Source organism: Argentina anserina, chromosome 4, assembly GCF_933775445.1.
Source record: "Argentina anserina chromosome 4, drPotAnse1.1, whole genome shotgun sequence".
Lineage (NCBI taxonomy): Eukaryota > Viridiplantae > Streptophyta > Magnoliopsida > Rosales > Rosaceae > Argentina > Argentina anserina.
The window spans coordinates 2,323,412-2,337,506 of NC_065875.1; the positions used below are offsets into that span (position 1 = coordinate 2,323,412).

The window sequence follows — 14,095 nt, forward strand, 5'->3', positions numbered from 1 at the left end:
ATGGAATGGCACGCAACCAAAACCAGCTGCAATTCTGCTACCACTAAATTTGAACATAATCGTGTGACCGGTGTCCTAATGTTGAATATCTGTTCCATGTACTTATTTCATAATACTTAGTTTGATAAAATTGTTAAATTGTACGTGATCGAAGTCATCGAATGTACAAACAAATGAAGTATCTTAAAAATTTTGCACCAAAACACATAATAATTGAAAAACTATAGACTACTCAAGAGGAGCTGATATCGCCTAATCTTTATCGAGTTGAAAAAAAAAACTAGGATAACTAATAATTTGCCAATTATCAAGAAGAAATCGTGTAAGTAAGTAATACTCGAAGAGATTTTTGCATTTTTAGGAGATATAAATGAAAAGGGAACAAAATATTGTGATGGACTTTGTTGGAGCGTTGACATGATGAGCTAGAGCATAAGCATATGCCGTTAGATGCTATAAGATTCTACTTGTATCCAAACCTCAGTCGGTCTTTAAATAGAGAACTCTATTTGCCTCGTAATCCACGGCATAACCCAAGTTACATCTTCTTCTTCAATGTTTGTTCAAGAAGAAGGTTAGTGATCTCTCCTGCAAACAAACAACTTGTGTTTTCATCTCAATCAAAATGCATGTTTTTTATTAGCTCCAATTAAGTTTCTTGTTCACTGGAACTGGTTTCTTAATACCAGGACCACTGAAACATACCAAATTTTGGGTAATTTTGAGTTTTTCCTTTTTGCAATATACGGTTGTACGTGATCATTATCATATCATCATATATGGTAGGCCAGGCAGCCCTTCTTTTCCAATATTGGATAGTTGGAGCTAGGCTTCATCTTCCAAATTTGCTCTGCCTGGCTTTTCATACCCGGCCGGATTTGTTCCCTGTTTTCTAGTTTTCTATTTCAATTTCCTTCAGCTGGGAAGAAACGAAGATCAAGCATTTCTTCGCACTCCATATATGTTTTTCACTTCTAGCTTGTGATTTACACAGATCGACACTTGTTAATAATTTTTATGTCTAATTCAGGCATATATAGCTTCTCAATTTCATCCTCTCGGCAGTTTCTAAACTAATTAATTTTCTCGGTTATATATATATACTCAAATCCATTTTAGACTGCAAGAGTTGAATAAACTGAGTCCACGTACACTAACTCCATATCAATGTTTCCAAATGCAAAAGCGAAGATGAAGGCGACATGGTCAAGCCTCGCAAGTCGAGAGCATCGGCACGATAATGTTTTTCTATACTAGCTAGACATAAGAATTAATTGTTGGAAATGAAGCAACTTCTTAATTCATAAGTGATGAGATCATATTAGATATTAAAACTAGTTCTCGTGTCATGCATGTCATTTTTTCACATATAATATCATCTAGCGTGAACTTTTCAAGTGTCTACGCTACTAATTAACTCAAGATTTTGATTGATGATATATCATGATTCGAATCTCTTCTAGCTGGATAACCGTAGTATAGAACTAACGTGTGAGAAGGCTGTTGTACGTATATTCTTGATTTTGAAGGCGTATATTTTTGTTTTTGTGCAGGAATTATAGCTTAAATATTCAAGCAAGCCGCTGGAGGAGGACTAGTACTGACAAGAAATGGCTAAAGCTCAATTGGGAGTGCTAAATGCACTTGATGTGGCCAAGACGCAGTGGTACCATTTCACAGCAATTGTGATTGCGGGAATGGGATTCTTCACTGATGCGTATGATCTTTTCTGCATTTCCTTGGTCTCCAAGTTACTTGGCCGTATATACTACACCGACATAACTCATCCAAAGCCAGGTTCTTTGCCACCAAATGTGGCTGCTGCCGTTAATGGTGTGGCCCTAGTTGGAACCCTAGCCGGCCAACTCTTTTTCGGGTGGCTCGGTGACAAAATGGGTCGCAAAAAGGTCTATGGGATGACCCTTCTCATCATGGTCATCTGCTCCATCGCATCTGGCCTCTCATTTTCTGATCACCCAACCACCGTGATGGCCACTCTATGCTTCTTCCGCTTCTGGCTTGGGTTTGGCATTGGTGGCGACTACCCTCTTTCCGCCACAATCATGTCCGAATATGCCAACAAAAAAACCCGTGGGGCTTTTATAGCCGCTGTGTTTGCTATGCAAGGGTTTGGAATTCTGGCTGGAGGAATTGTGGCATTGGTGGTCTCAACTGCTTTCGACAAAAGCTTCCCAGCTCCTACATATGGAGAGAATCCGGTAGCTTCTCTAGTCCCTCAAGCGGATTATGTCTGGCGTATAATTCTCATGTTTGGGGCACTTCCAGCTGGTATGACTTACTACTGGCGTATGAAAATGCCCGAAACTGCTCGTTACACTGCTCTTGTTGCCAAAAATGCCAAGCTAGCTGCAGAAGACATGTCCAAGGTTCTCCAAGTTGAACTTGAAGCCGAAGAGGAAAAGGTACAGCAATATACTGATGAGAAATCCAATTCCTTTGGTTTGTTCACCAAGGAGTTTGCTAAAAGGCATGGTTGGCATTTACTTGGAACAACCTCAACTTGGTTCCTACTTGATATTGCCTTCTACAGCCAAAACCTTTTCCAAAAGGATATCTTCAGCGCAATCGGGTGGATCCCTTCAGCTGATAAAATGAATGCAATTCATGAGGTTTACAAAATTGCAAGAGCACAGACACTCATAGCAATGTGCAGCACTGTGCCTGGCTACTGGTTCACTGTGGCGTTCATTGATCATATTGGCCGGTTTGCCATCCAACTGATGGGTTTCTTCTTCATGACCGTCTTCATGTTTGCACTGGCAATTCCATACCATCACTGGACCTTGAAGCCTAACAGAATTGGGTTTATTGCAATATATTCACTAACCTTTTTCTTTGCCAACTTTGGACCCAATGCCACCACATTCGTTGTTCCCGCAGAGATTTTCCCGGCCCGTCTCAGGTCGACGTGTCACGGAATTTCCGCTGCAGCTGGGAAGGCGGGAGCAATCGTGGGAGCTTTCGGATTCTTGTATGCAGCCCAAAGCAAGGACCCGACGAAGACCGATGCAGGGTATCCCGCCGGCATTGGTGTGAAGAATTCTCTGATTATGCTTGGTGTGATCAACTTTTTGGGGATGGCGTTTACTTTCCTGGTGCCAGAGTCTAAGGGAAAATCACTTGAAGAGTTGACAGGTGAGAATGAAGATGGAAATGAGGCCACGGAAGAGCCGGCCGCTCCTACTAATAAGTTCGTTCCAGTTGAGGTTTAGGTTTGGTGAGCTATTTACAATCAGGTGATCGCTTGATTTGCAATGCAACAATAATGTAGATATATTGGCTTGTGGAAGCTTAATTGCTGAAACTACTATTGTAATGTCTTTTTGGATGTGGTTTTCTTGTGTAATTGATTTATATGAAATTTCTTTCTGGCTTGATGTATTTCCATCGTTTGTTTTCTACCACTGTTTGAAATTCATTGCAACTACTCTTGCTTATATCTTAATCGACAAAAACCAAAAACATCTCATATATATGAGGAAACACCAAGGAATTGAAAGATGATTGTACCAAAATCAAACCTATTGTTATCATACATGCAGTTCTCTTCACACAATTAGTCCGATGGCGCAAAAGTTGATACAACTGTACGTTCTTTCAATTTTACTTGTTCAAATTACAAGAATGTGCTACGCCCCATTGCCCCAGCATTGATAATTTTATCAAATGACAAAATGTGCGCGCTGAAACTATTTTTGTGTTCTTCACATTTTAAATTTGGGAGATTCTAGTTACACTTCAAAATTGGCTATGCATACCTCTATCTTTTTTATATTTTTGTTTCTTTATCAACTCAAAGGAAAAGACACATAAGGACAATGAAATTAAATCATAAATACAATGATGTTCTTTTCACTTTTAAATCCTTGCTTGAAGTGGGTTTTGGATTGTTTGAACTTTCCTAAAACTATAATAATTGTACTCATATCTAATTCTTACACAACATGAATCATACTTGAAGATTGATTAAGTTCAACTAATTGTTTTCACATCTACCCAGTTCCCATAGAAAGCTTTCGACTATGATAAAGCAATAAATTCATAATTTCAATTCTCATCTTTAAAAAATCAATATTAATTGAAATTGAGGCAAAGATTCATTACCACAATTTGGTGTGTGGAATTATTCTTCCTCTCCCTTTCTCTTATCAATATCTCTCTGGATGACTCTTATATGGAGACTTAAATTTATCACTAATCCTAATAATTATATGGATGCTTGATCCAACCAAAACTTGTAAGAAGAAAAGTTGATCAGAAAACCACGAACCAAATACGGGAGACACAAATTGCTTACCCGGCTAAATCATGGAGGAGGGAACTACATAAAAAAAAAAGATTCTTCGTGAAAGAGAACTACGTTGTTCACACAAATAAAGTTAGAGATATAGATTGAGGGTATTTTTTGTAAGAGTGAGGATTTTCACTTAGGTTTTTAAGTATGATAAAAAGTAAAATGGAGGTGTAATAAGCAATGGAGGTTTATGTAGCAAATTTGGAGGTGCAAATATAACCTCCCTTTAGTTTTTTTTCGGTTTAGACTATTTTCTGTTTTTTTAGAAGAGGACTATAATTTCGAACATCAAGTCAAATTGAAAAAAATTGTTAAGCAATGCATGAAATTTCGGGGTCGTCTACAATACCTTGAGGTATAACATACCCTTAATTATTACTTTTTGAACCAAAATTATAATTTTATTGATCTAAATTTACAACTTTGAGAATAAAGTTACAACATGTGTTTTATTTATTTATATATAACTAATCAAATTTACTATATTGACAACTATTTGTTCATGATCTTGTAAATGTTAAGGGTGAAGTAATTACAATTAATAGAACTAAAATTACCCAAAAATAGCCTTATTTACCACAATAATAACAAATTGCTGTGATATCAATGCAGGTATTACATACATGGAGGTACCTAAGAAAATTCCTGAAATTTTAACCCTACGGTATTCCATTTCAACTCTTTTAGAAAGAGATTTGAACCTCGGATCTCATCTTAATGTGATAAATACGAATTGTTAATTTGAAGGTGTAATAAGCGATGGAGGTCTATGTAGCAAATTTGGAGGTGCAAATATAACCTTCCTTTAAATTTTTAGTTTTTTTTTTCGGTTTAGACTATTTTCTGTTTTTTAGAAGAGAACTATAATTTCGACATCAAGTCAAATTGAAATTGCTAAGCAATGCATGAAATTTCGGGGTCGTCTACAATACCTTGAGGTATAGCATACCCTCAATTACTACTTTTTGAACCAAAATTACAATTTTATTGATCTAAATTTATTACTTTGAGAAGAAAACAACTTGTGTTTTTTATATTTATAAATAACTAATCAAATTTACTATATTGACAACTATTTGTTTATGATCTTGTAAAATGTTATGGGTGAAGTAATTACAATTAATAGAACTAGAATTACCCAAAAATAACCCTATTTACCACAATGATAACAAATTGTTGTGAAATCAATGCGGGTATTACATATATGGAGGTACCTAAGAAAATTCCTGAAATTTTACCCCTACGGTATTCCATTTCAACTCTTTTAAAAAGAGATTTGAACCTCGGCTCTCATCTTTGTTATTGTCAATAAATATGTATTTGGTAATATATGAATAAATGACTGATTGATTAAAAGTAGGGTGCATATGTCATCTATGAGTTTTTAGTCATCTTTTTTCTTGATCGTATACATATACTCTTCAATAAATTGCAGAGATCAATCTAGACCTTGAAGCGTGCAACTTGCATGAAAACACTAGGCTTCTGCACGTTGTGAACTCATTTTTTTTCCTTTTTCTCAAAATGAAAAGAATAAGATGTAACCATTCCTTGCTTTGGAAAGTAGAAATTGAGTTCCCGGACTTGGTTATATATGTTAAAAGACTTCAACGTCTTTTGCTTTTGCTCTTCAAGAATATTCTTGGATGATTTCCGGTAAGAGTCCTAACTTCACGTACGTACTTCAGTTCCCAACGAGGATATAGGAAAATCTGAGCTCTTTCAGTTTTAAATAAGTCGCATTTGATACATGAAATTAGAAAAAAATAAGGCAATATTACAAAAAATTAGAAAAAAATTCATCTAATTGAATCTCTTAAATAGTTGCCCACGAATTTAGTAAAATTTATAGTACTTCCACTGTCCCAAAAAAAAAAGAGAAACCGAGGATATTTTCTTCTTCCTTCGCTGGCTTCCTCTATTGAGGATCTCCGGTAACGAAGACGACAACGTCACAGCCGTAGCGATCTGAACCAGATCAGACTGGAGCGGGCAGCCAAGCAAGAAACCGAACTCGGCGTCGTTGTAGAAAAAGGATGTGGAGGCGGGAAAGTCCGTGAAGATCAAAGGCCATCATCATATTCCTTGGATATTCTGATAAAGATCGAGAAGAGCCACACCGGCGACACATTAGAAACTTCCTCTCGGATCGGAAAAGCTTCTTCGATCCAAATCAGAGTCTTGGATGAAGGAGGAGCTGTTGATGGTGGAGCTGCCTCGGTGGAGTCACACAACTTTCTTTCTCGCACAGAGATGTGACACTCTTGCTTTGGACGACTATGACGACGGTGATGAAGATGCTCCGGTAAGATACGACAACTCTGATGAGGATGTGTCGTCGACGTGAATAACAGAGATGATGAGTTGGAATTGGATTCACGGTGGAGGAGAAGATCACATACGTCGGAGTCATGGTGTTTACATGTGGTGGCGGCGATTGTAGAAACAATATTTGGTTGAAGACCCAGGAGATAGATAAGTGAAGGCCTCGAAGGGAGAGACAGAGAGAGGTGGGAGTTACAAGGGGGAAAGGAGTAATGGTTGGAAAGAGTGACTCGGTGACTCGGTGGTTGAAAAGAGTGACTCGGTTGGTGACTCATTGTAATATGTGTTTAAATTCATGACCAATGTTTGTGAGACAAGTAGTAAGATTGGTAGTGTGGTTGGTAGTGTGACTCTCAATTTACCTGTTATATTATCTGTCACACTACCAGCCACACTAATTATGTGCTGTGACAAGTAGTGTGATAGGTGGTGTGACGGACAGTGTGACATGTAGGGTGACTAGTGGTGTTTTGTACGACAACATAAGTGTCGATATGTGGATCGTATTAGTTGATTCGAGAAGTTCAAAACCACATAACAATAAACAAAAGTTCGTTATTTCTAGTTATTCTTCTTCTTCTTATTCTTATTATTCTTACAACATAGTCACATAAAACAGTGTGATAGGTAGTATGACATGGAGTGTGACAGCGGGTGTGATAGGTAGTGGGTGCAAGGGTTGTAACAGGTAGTGTGACATCATGTGTGACAGTCGGTGTGACAGCTTGTGTGACATGCTGAGAGGAAATGTATAAATATGCGAAATGATATTAAATTCCAAAGGAGATTGGTATGAGTATGCTTAGAATGAAGAGAATAACTAGTATTATGAAACCTTAAACTCCGGTTTCGCTGGAATTGCTTGGAGCACCGCTATGGACGGCGGCAACCCTTTGCGAGGGTTGTTGCACTATGTACAGTAGTCGGTTCAGAGTGGGTAGGGTATCAAATGAAAGAGAGAATAAAGATTTTTCCATCGCCAAACGGAAAAATTATGGCCAAATTAGAATAAGGAAAAAGAAGAAGAATATGAAGAAGAAATGGCAAAATTGTCTGGAATATTTTTAAAATGACTATTTTCTAATTTTGTTCCAAACTTGTTAACTATTTTATAATTTTTAGTCAATTTAGATGACATTTTTATAATTGAAAAATAAATAGTGACATTTTTCTAATTTATAATGAAAATGGTACTATTTTATAATTTTGCCTTTATTATAATGAAAAATGCAACTGAAATTAATCACATGTCGAATTTTCCTGTAGAATTATGCTCACAGCCAATTGATATATCTTTTTGTTTAGCGACCCAAACAACGAAAGATATTCAAACAATACTTGTAAGTTTGTAACTGTTACCACTTTTGTTTATTTCCAGGTCAGTATATTACAGCTTTTTTTTTTAGGGGAATGAATTAAGTTCATTGGGCATAAGCCCTTCCACGACCACAAGGATCAAATACAAGAGATGACATGTCATCTCTCATACACGCTAATAATTAAGAAAGCAGATAAAGACGCAAAAACGCGCTTATTAACCAAACTAAAGTCTGAAAAAGTCCAAAACAAGCGGACATCTAAAAATGAAAATGCAAAACAAGTATGTAACTCATCAACCACTAAGCTTCGATGACTCCATCAACCGATTTGAGCCTAAGACATCAATTTGTGTACCCTAATGAAAGAATGGTTGAAAACCAAAGGAGGGTCTTTACCCATGAGGTTCGAACTCAGGCAAACACCTTCATGTTTAATTAGTAAAAACTGGTTTTACGTATTAAGAGAAAAAAACCCAAGCCACATAGCTCCGAATTAAACAGTCAAACCCAACTTATTTTTATCTTTTGAACGAACAATAACTACTATAGAACAAATTTTTGGTTGCAGAATCACGCATGTATATTTATCGTTCTGCAAATTCAGCTACATATGTACCAATTCAACTTTTGGCACATGAGTTCATCTGCTTTGGGTCATTTTCTCACGTTTCTTTCTGGTTATCATCATCAAGAGCTGTATGGTCCTTCTTAATGTTCTATGTCTTGACGTAAATTCATTACCTGTTGAATCAACCAATTAAATAAGGCCCTTCTTTTGTTGTGTGCTGTCATAAGTTTAACATTTCATCACGGCTGAGCCAACGTATGGTTGTTTGATATAGCTTAACCACATTTTCGCTGTGCTTTCACAGGTTTCATTTAGTTGTTTGATATAGCTTGTTAAACCTAACTGACCACTTAGTTGGTCTGTTAATGCCTAACATGGAATCAAACATCCATTTCGGGTGGTTTTTGGGGGTGCCAGAAATTTCTTTACATATGTCCTGTGAATATACTGATGGATATAAATTGTTAACACAATATTCTTTGATCTTACAAGCTTTTACAGCCGGGTTTTCTCTTATTTGCTCAGTTTCTCACATATTAACTTCACAATTTTATAGATTGGAACAGCCTGCATTAGCGCCGTAAGTTCGAACGCGCCACACGCGCCTAATTTCAAATTCTCTCTCATGCCCACTCCCTCTTGTCCGACTGCGCTGCGCAGTCGGTGCTGGTCTCTGGCCAAGCCGGTGCTCGATGTGGGTGGTCGAACGGGATTTCATTAGTGTTGTTGCGGATGTATCAATGGTTCATAATCCCAAATCGAAGATCATATCTCCAGCTTGTCCTCCTCAGATTCAGTCGGCTGGATTGACAGAAGTGGCTCGGTAAGAGGACAGATCGGGGTTGGGTTTGCAAGTAAATTAGAGTGAAGTCACATGGTGATCAGTGGTCGGCCTAGTGTTGGTGGTTCGACGAAGAGGCTCACGGGAGAGTACGGATGCCGAGTTTTCACTTGTTTTTGTCTCAAATTTATTTATGATTCCGATCTGGATGGTTGGTGGGTGAGCGGTGGGAGTCGCATGTGCGCGCCGGTGGTGGAAGCCTGATTCTGATGGCATTTCGACTGGTATGACAGTAACTTGACAAAGGATAGTTTTGATGGCTTGGTGGTGGTGTCGGTTGGGAACGGGAGGGCAGAGCCAGATTCCTCTCCTTTAGCTACTTGGGCCTATTGGACTTGGATACAGTCCATATGGTGTTCGTGTCCTTGGGCTTGGGCCTCGGTCACGACCTGGGTTGGGTATTTTTACCTATTTGAGGTATCTATCTTTATTGCTTTGTTTATTAGCATTGTTAATTACCATGTGCTACATATAAATGAGCCTATTACACCCTTGTGGTGTCATTTTATTCCTCTGTGGATCTTTCTGGCTTTGTCCAGTGGGAGGACCTAGTTCCTCATACCGGTGTCAGAGAATTTCATATGTTTCCAGATCATTAGATATCCAACACCAAAACAACATGTTGATCACCATTATATACCTTAGTGAGAACTTGTGTGTCTGTACACTTAAAGTGCATTTAGGCACTCACCTATTGGATTATGGGTGCATAACGTTTTAGACACGCGTGAGTTTATCACCCCCCCCCCCCCCCAATTTTCTTGGTATTGATTCTCGGTTCTCGGTTCTACTTCGTCAGTCACAGATTTTTCATGAATTAGGTATTGATAGTGGTTTGTATGGAACTGTTTTGAGTGTTGTGGGTATCCGAATGATTTGTATTATGAGATTTCTTTGCCATCAGTTACTCTGTCAACAATGTTTCGATTTGGCACTTCTCACTTCTTCATGGCAGCATGTGGTAAATGGTGTGAGTGGTAGATTAGGTAGTATTACTGTATTTATTGTATTATGTAGTTTAGTAAGTCATTGGTCATCGATTACTCATTCATATGTGATTGAGTTGATGGTCCGTGCTCTTAGATTCTAGTTGGTTTTTCTGGTCTCACGTTTGCGGGATTTGTTATTGGGCTTGCCCCACTTTTAATGAATAAAAATTCGTTAATTAACCAAAAAAACTTCACAATTTTACACACTTTACATTTTTCAGGTTGCCGGTCATACAATTGAAAGAATAAGAACTTTGTTGAGGGCAGTTAGTCAGGTTAAAGCCCAATTGGAGGTGTTAAATGCACTCGATGTCGCAAAAACACAATGGTATCATTTCAGTGTAACTGTGATTGCTGGGATGGTCTTGTTCACTGATATCTCTTCTGCATATCTCTTGTCACCAAATTGCTGGGTCGCATATACTATCAACAACATGGCTCTGCTGATCCTGGAAGTCTGCCTTCAAATGTCTCCGCTACTGTGAATGGTGTAGCCTTCTGTGGCACACCTTCAGGCCAGCTCTTCTTTGGTTGGCTCGGTGACAAATTAAGCCGAAAACGCGTCTATGGAATGGTCCTTATGGTCATGGTGTTGTGCTCCCTTGCGTTTGGCCTTTCATTTGGTAAACAACCTAAGGCTGTTATTTCCACGATATGCTTCTTCAAGTTCTGGCTAGGCTTCGGCATTGGTGGTGACTACCCTCTTTCTGCTACTATCAAGTCCGACTATGCAAATAAAAAAACTCGTGCACCTTCATTGCTGCTGTCTTTGCCATGCAAGGTTTTGGAATCTTGGCTGGTGGGATGGTTGCGATAATTGTATCTGCAGTTTTCAAAGGCCTATATCCTGCTCCATCTTATGCAGCTAATCCAGCTGCCTCTATTTTCCCACAAGCAGATTACGCGTGGCGAATAATTCTGATGTTTGGTGCAATCCCAGCTTTGCTTACTTACAATTGGAGGGGGCCAAAATGCCCGAAACTACTCGGTACACTGCCTTGGTTGCCAAGAATGCAAAACAGGCGGCGGCTGATATGTCAAAAGTCATGCAGGTTGATGTAGAAGTAGAACCGGAGAAAATAGAGCAATGCTCCGAACAAGGAAGAAATGATTTTGGTTTATTTTTGAAGGCTTTCCTTCACCGTCATGGTCTTCATTTGCTTGGCAGTACAAGCACGTGGTTCTTGCTAGACATCGCTTTCTACAGTCAGAATCTATTCCAAAAGGACATCTTCAGTGCCATTGGTTGGATCCCTAAGGCAAACACCATGAGTGCTATGGAAGAAGTCTTCAGAATTTCTAGAGCACGGACTCTCATTGCTCTCTGCAGCACAGTTCCGGGGTATTGGTTCACAGTAGCATTCAGAGGCAGGATATAGGGAGGTTCACAATTCAGTTGATGGGATTTTTCTTCATGACGGTTTTCATGTTTGCTTTAGCCATTCCTTATCATCACTGGACTCTGAAAGCTAACCGAGTTGGGTTTGTTTTTATGTATTCACTGACCTTCTTTTTCTCTAATTTTGGACCAAATGCCACTACTTTCGTAGTGCCTTGTTTGGGCCTAAAATAATACTCCGGTATTATTTAGATTTTTTAGGCTCGTGGACCGGTTATTTGGGGAAAATTTATCAAAGAGAAAGATTACCTGCCGTATTGGAATAGATTTCAGGGACTAATGCTGCATAGAATCTGAGTTGAATAAGAAAGGTGAATCCAAATCAACTAGGAGGTTCTTAAGACTTGATCCGCAAGAAAAAATAATTTGTGTTCTCTATATAAAGGGGTCGAATGTGCAGAATAACACACGTAACGTCAAACAAACTATCGCGCAATCGCATAGTCAAGTCTCCTCACGGAGCAAAAGTCCGATTAACTTCGGCAAACCAAGTCTCTTCACGGAGCAAAAGTCCGATTAACTTCGACAACCCAAGTCTCCTCACGGAGCAAAAGTCCGACTAACTTTGACAACCAAGTCTCCCATCGGAGCGGAGCTACCCAGATGTACGCCTCGCGCTGCATGTAGCAAACAAGTCCGATTAACCTCGGCAACTATAGTCAAGTCCATCGAGTCGCTAGCCTAACTTCTACCAAATACAAAAGCCTGCACTAGTCAGCAATTTCCTTACAGCGAGAAAGTCCTGCTATCAACGATGCATTATAAGCTTTGCTTTTCCCCAAGCGGTCTAAAGTAGGATCGGCCATCTACTGGAGGTGGAGTGAAAGGTACCTAGCAACTCCGGTTGTGTATAGGTCAAGGTTTATATTACCGAATATTTGATTTGATTAATGTGATTTTAGGTTTATATTATATATAATTATATGTTTCTCTTTTGTAGTGTTATATATGTATATATAATCATCTGTATTTATATGTGTGCCCATATATGTATGTTTTAAATAAATTTGCTAAAACAAACATATATATATATATATATACACAAGCGGATATGTAATTACTAAATCCGTCTCAATATGAAGCAACTATATGAAGGAAACTTCTCGGGATCGATCGACACCAGTCGATATGATTGATATATATAGTGACCTTGTAAAAGGGTTTGGTTGGTCTAGTGGAGAATCTGAGGGTCTAAAACCTTGGGGGAATTTTCACAGAATATCCAGTTTTTAATAGTATCGTCCAGTCTGTGAGCGCCACGTGTGAACTATCAAATCTAGCGGTGCTGTAGATACGGAGGGAATCAAGGTGTAAAGGACTATAGGGTACGGTTATACAGAATTATGGGAATAGCCTCATTAATTAGTGGTGGGAAAGTTGATAGTGATTTCCGTACCACTATTCTCCTTTCTAGTAAGTTGACAAGGATCTGAAACTTTAGGTTGGCGGTAACACGATTAGAAATTTTTCAATATTACACAATAACCGACTGATAATGTGTAGTGTGTTCGAGAATGAACGAAGCGAGAATAATAATAACATAAAAGAACATAATTGAACTCTTTATTGATTGATAATAAAGTTTATATATATGTATTAGATAACCACAATTCCGTAGGATTTGGAATCATAATCTATTACAGATATGTGAATCTATCTCTAACATGAAACCTAATAAGGCTACGACACACAATGGTATAATTGTATTTCTCCCAGAACACTCCCTCTTGTGTCGCATGCCTAGGTTGCATGGTGCACATATCATTGCCTCTGTAAAAACTTTGTCAAGCAAAATAAAAAACCTCTTGAGTAAAAACAAAAGCTTGATCAAAGGGAAAAAAAGCACAATGCACCATCTACATTTGATAGTATCATATGAGGTAGACTCCCCATGAAGTCTACAAAACAACTCCCCTTGGTTAGTGTCATAATCATGGAGTACAAAAAACAACGTATACAACGTTCATTACATGTTTCTCAAAAGTAGTCTTGGGCTAATGATTAATTATTAATCTATCCATACATCCTTAGATCATACATGTTATACTTAGTCAAACTTAGATATGAGGAAATAAGATTGCATAACAATTCACAACAAGAGTTTGCAATGAAAATCAGATTCCCGCGTGGAATGACCTTTACGCACTTAGACGGCCATAACTTCATCATCACAATATGTATTAGCAAATCGTAAAATGTTTTGGAAAGTAGACACTCGTGGCTTTCCAATGACATAAAGTTCATAACCTAATTCGACCGGATCCGTTCACAGTGCTCTGTCGAAGTTTGACTGACATACAAATTTCTGGACATAATTGTCCTATTTTGCTAAAATGGCC

The 14,095-nt window shown here is 38.4% G+C and overlaps 1 protein-coding gene and 1 pseudogene across 1 annotated transcript; both read left to right on the forward strand.

The window, feature by feature from the left end:
• Window positions 1-515: 515 nt before the first annotated feature.
• LOC126792545 (probable inorganic phosphate transporter 1-7) lies at window positions 516-3,402 on the forward strand. Its single transcript, XM_050518951.1, has 2 exons — window positions 516-574; window positions 1,554-3,402. The coding sequence occupies exon 2, from the start codon at window positions 1,611-1,613 to the stop codon at window positions 3,231-3,233; it is 1,623 nt and encodes a 540-aa protein (XP_050374908.1). The 5' UTR covers window positions 516-574; window positions 1,554-1,610; the 3' UTR covers window positions 3,234-3,402.
• Window positions 3,403-6,500: 3,098 nt separating this feature from the next.
• LOC126790982 (low affinity inorganic phosphate transporter 1-like) lies at window positions 6,501-11,930 on the forward strand (annotated as a pseudogene).
• Window positions 11,931-14,095: the final 2,165 nt, after the last annotated feature.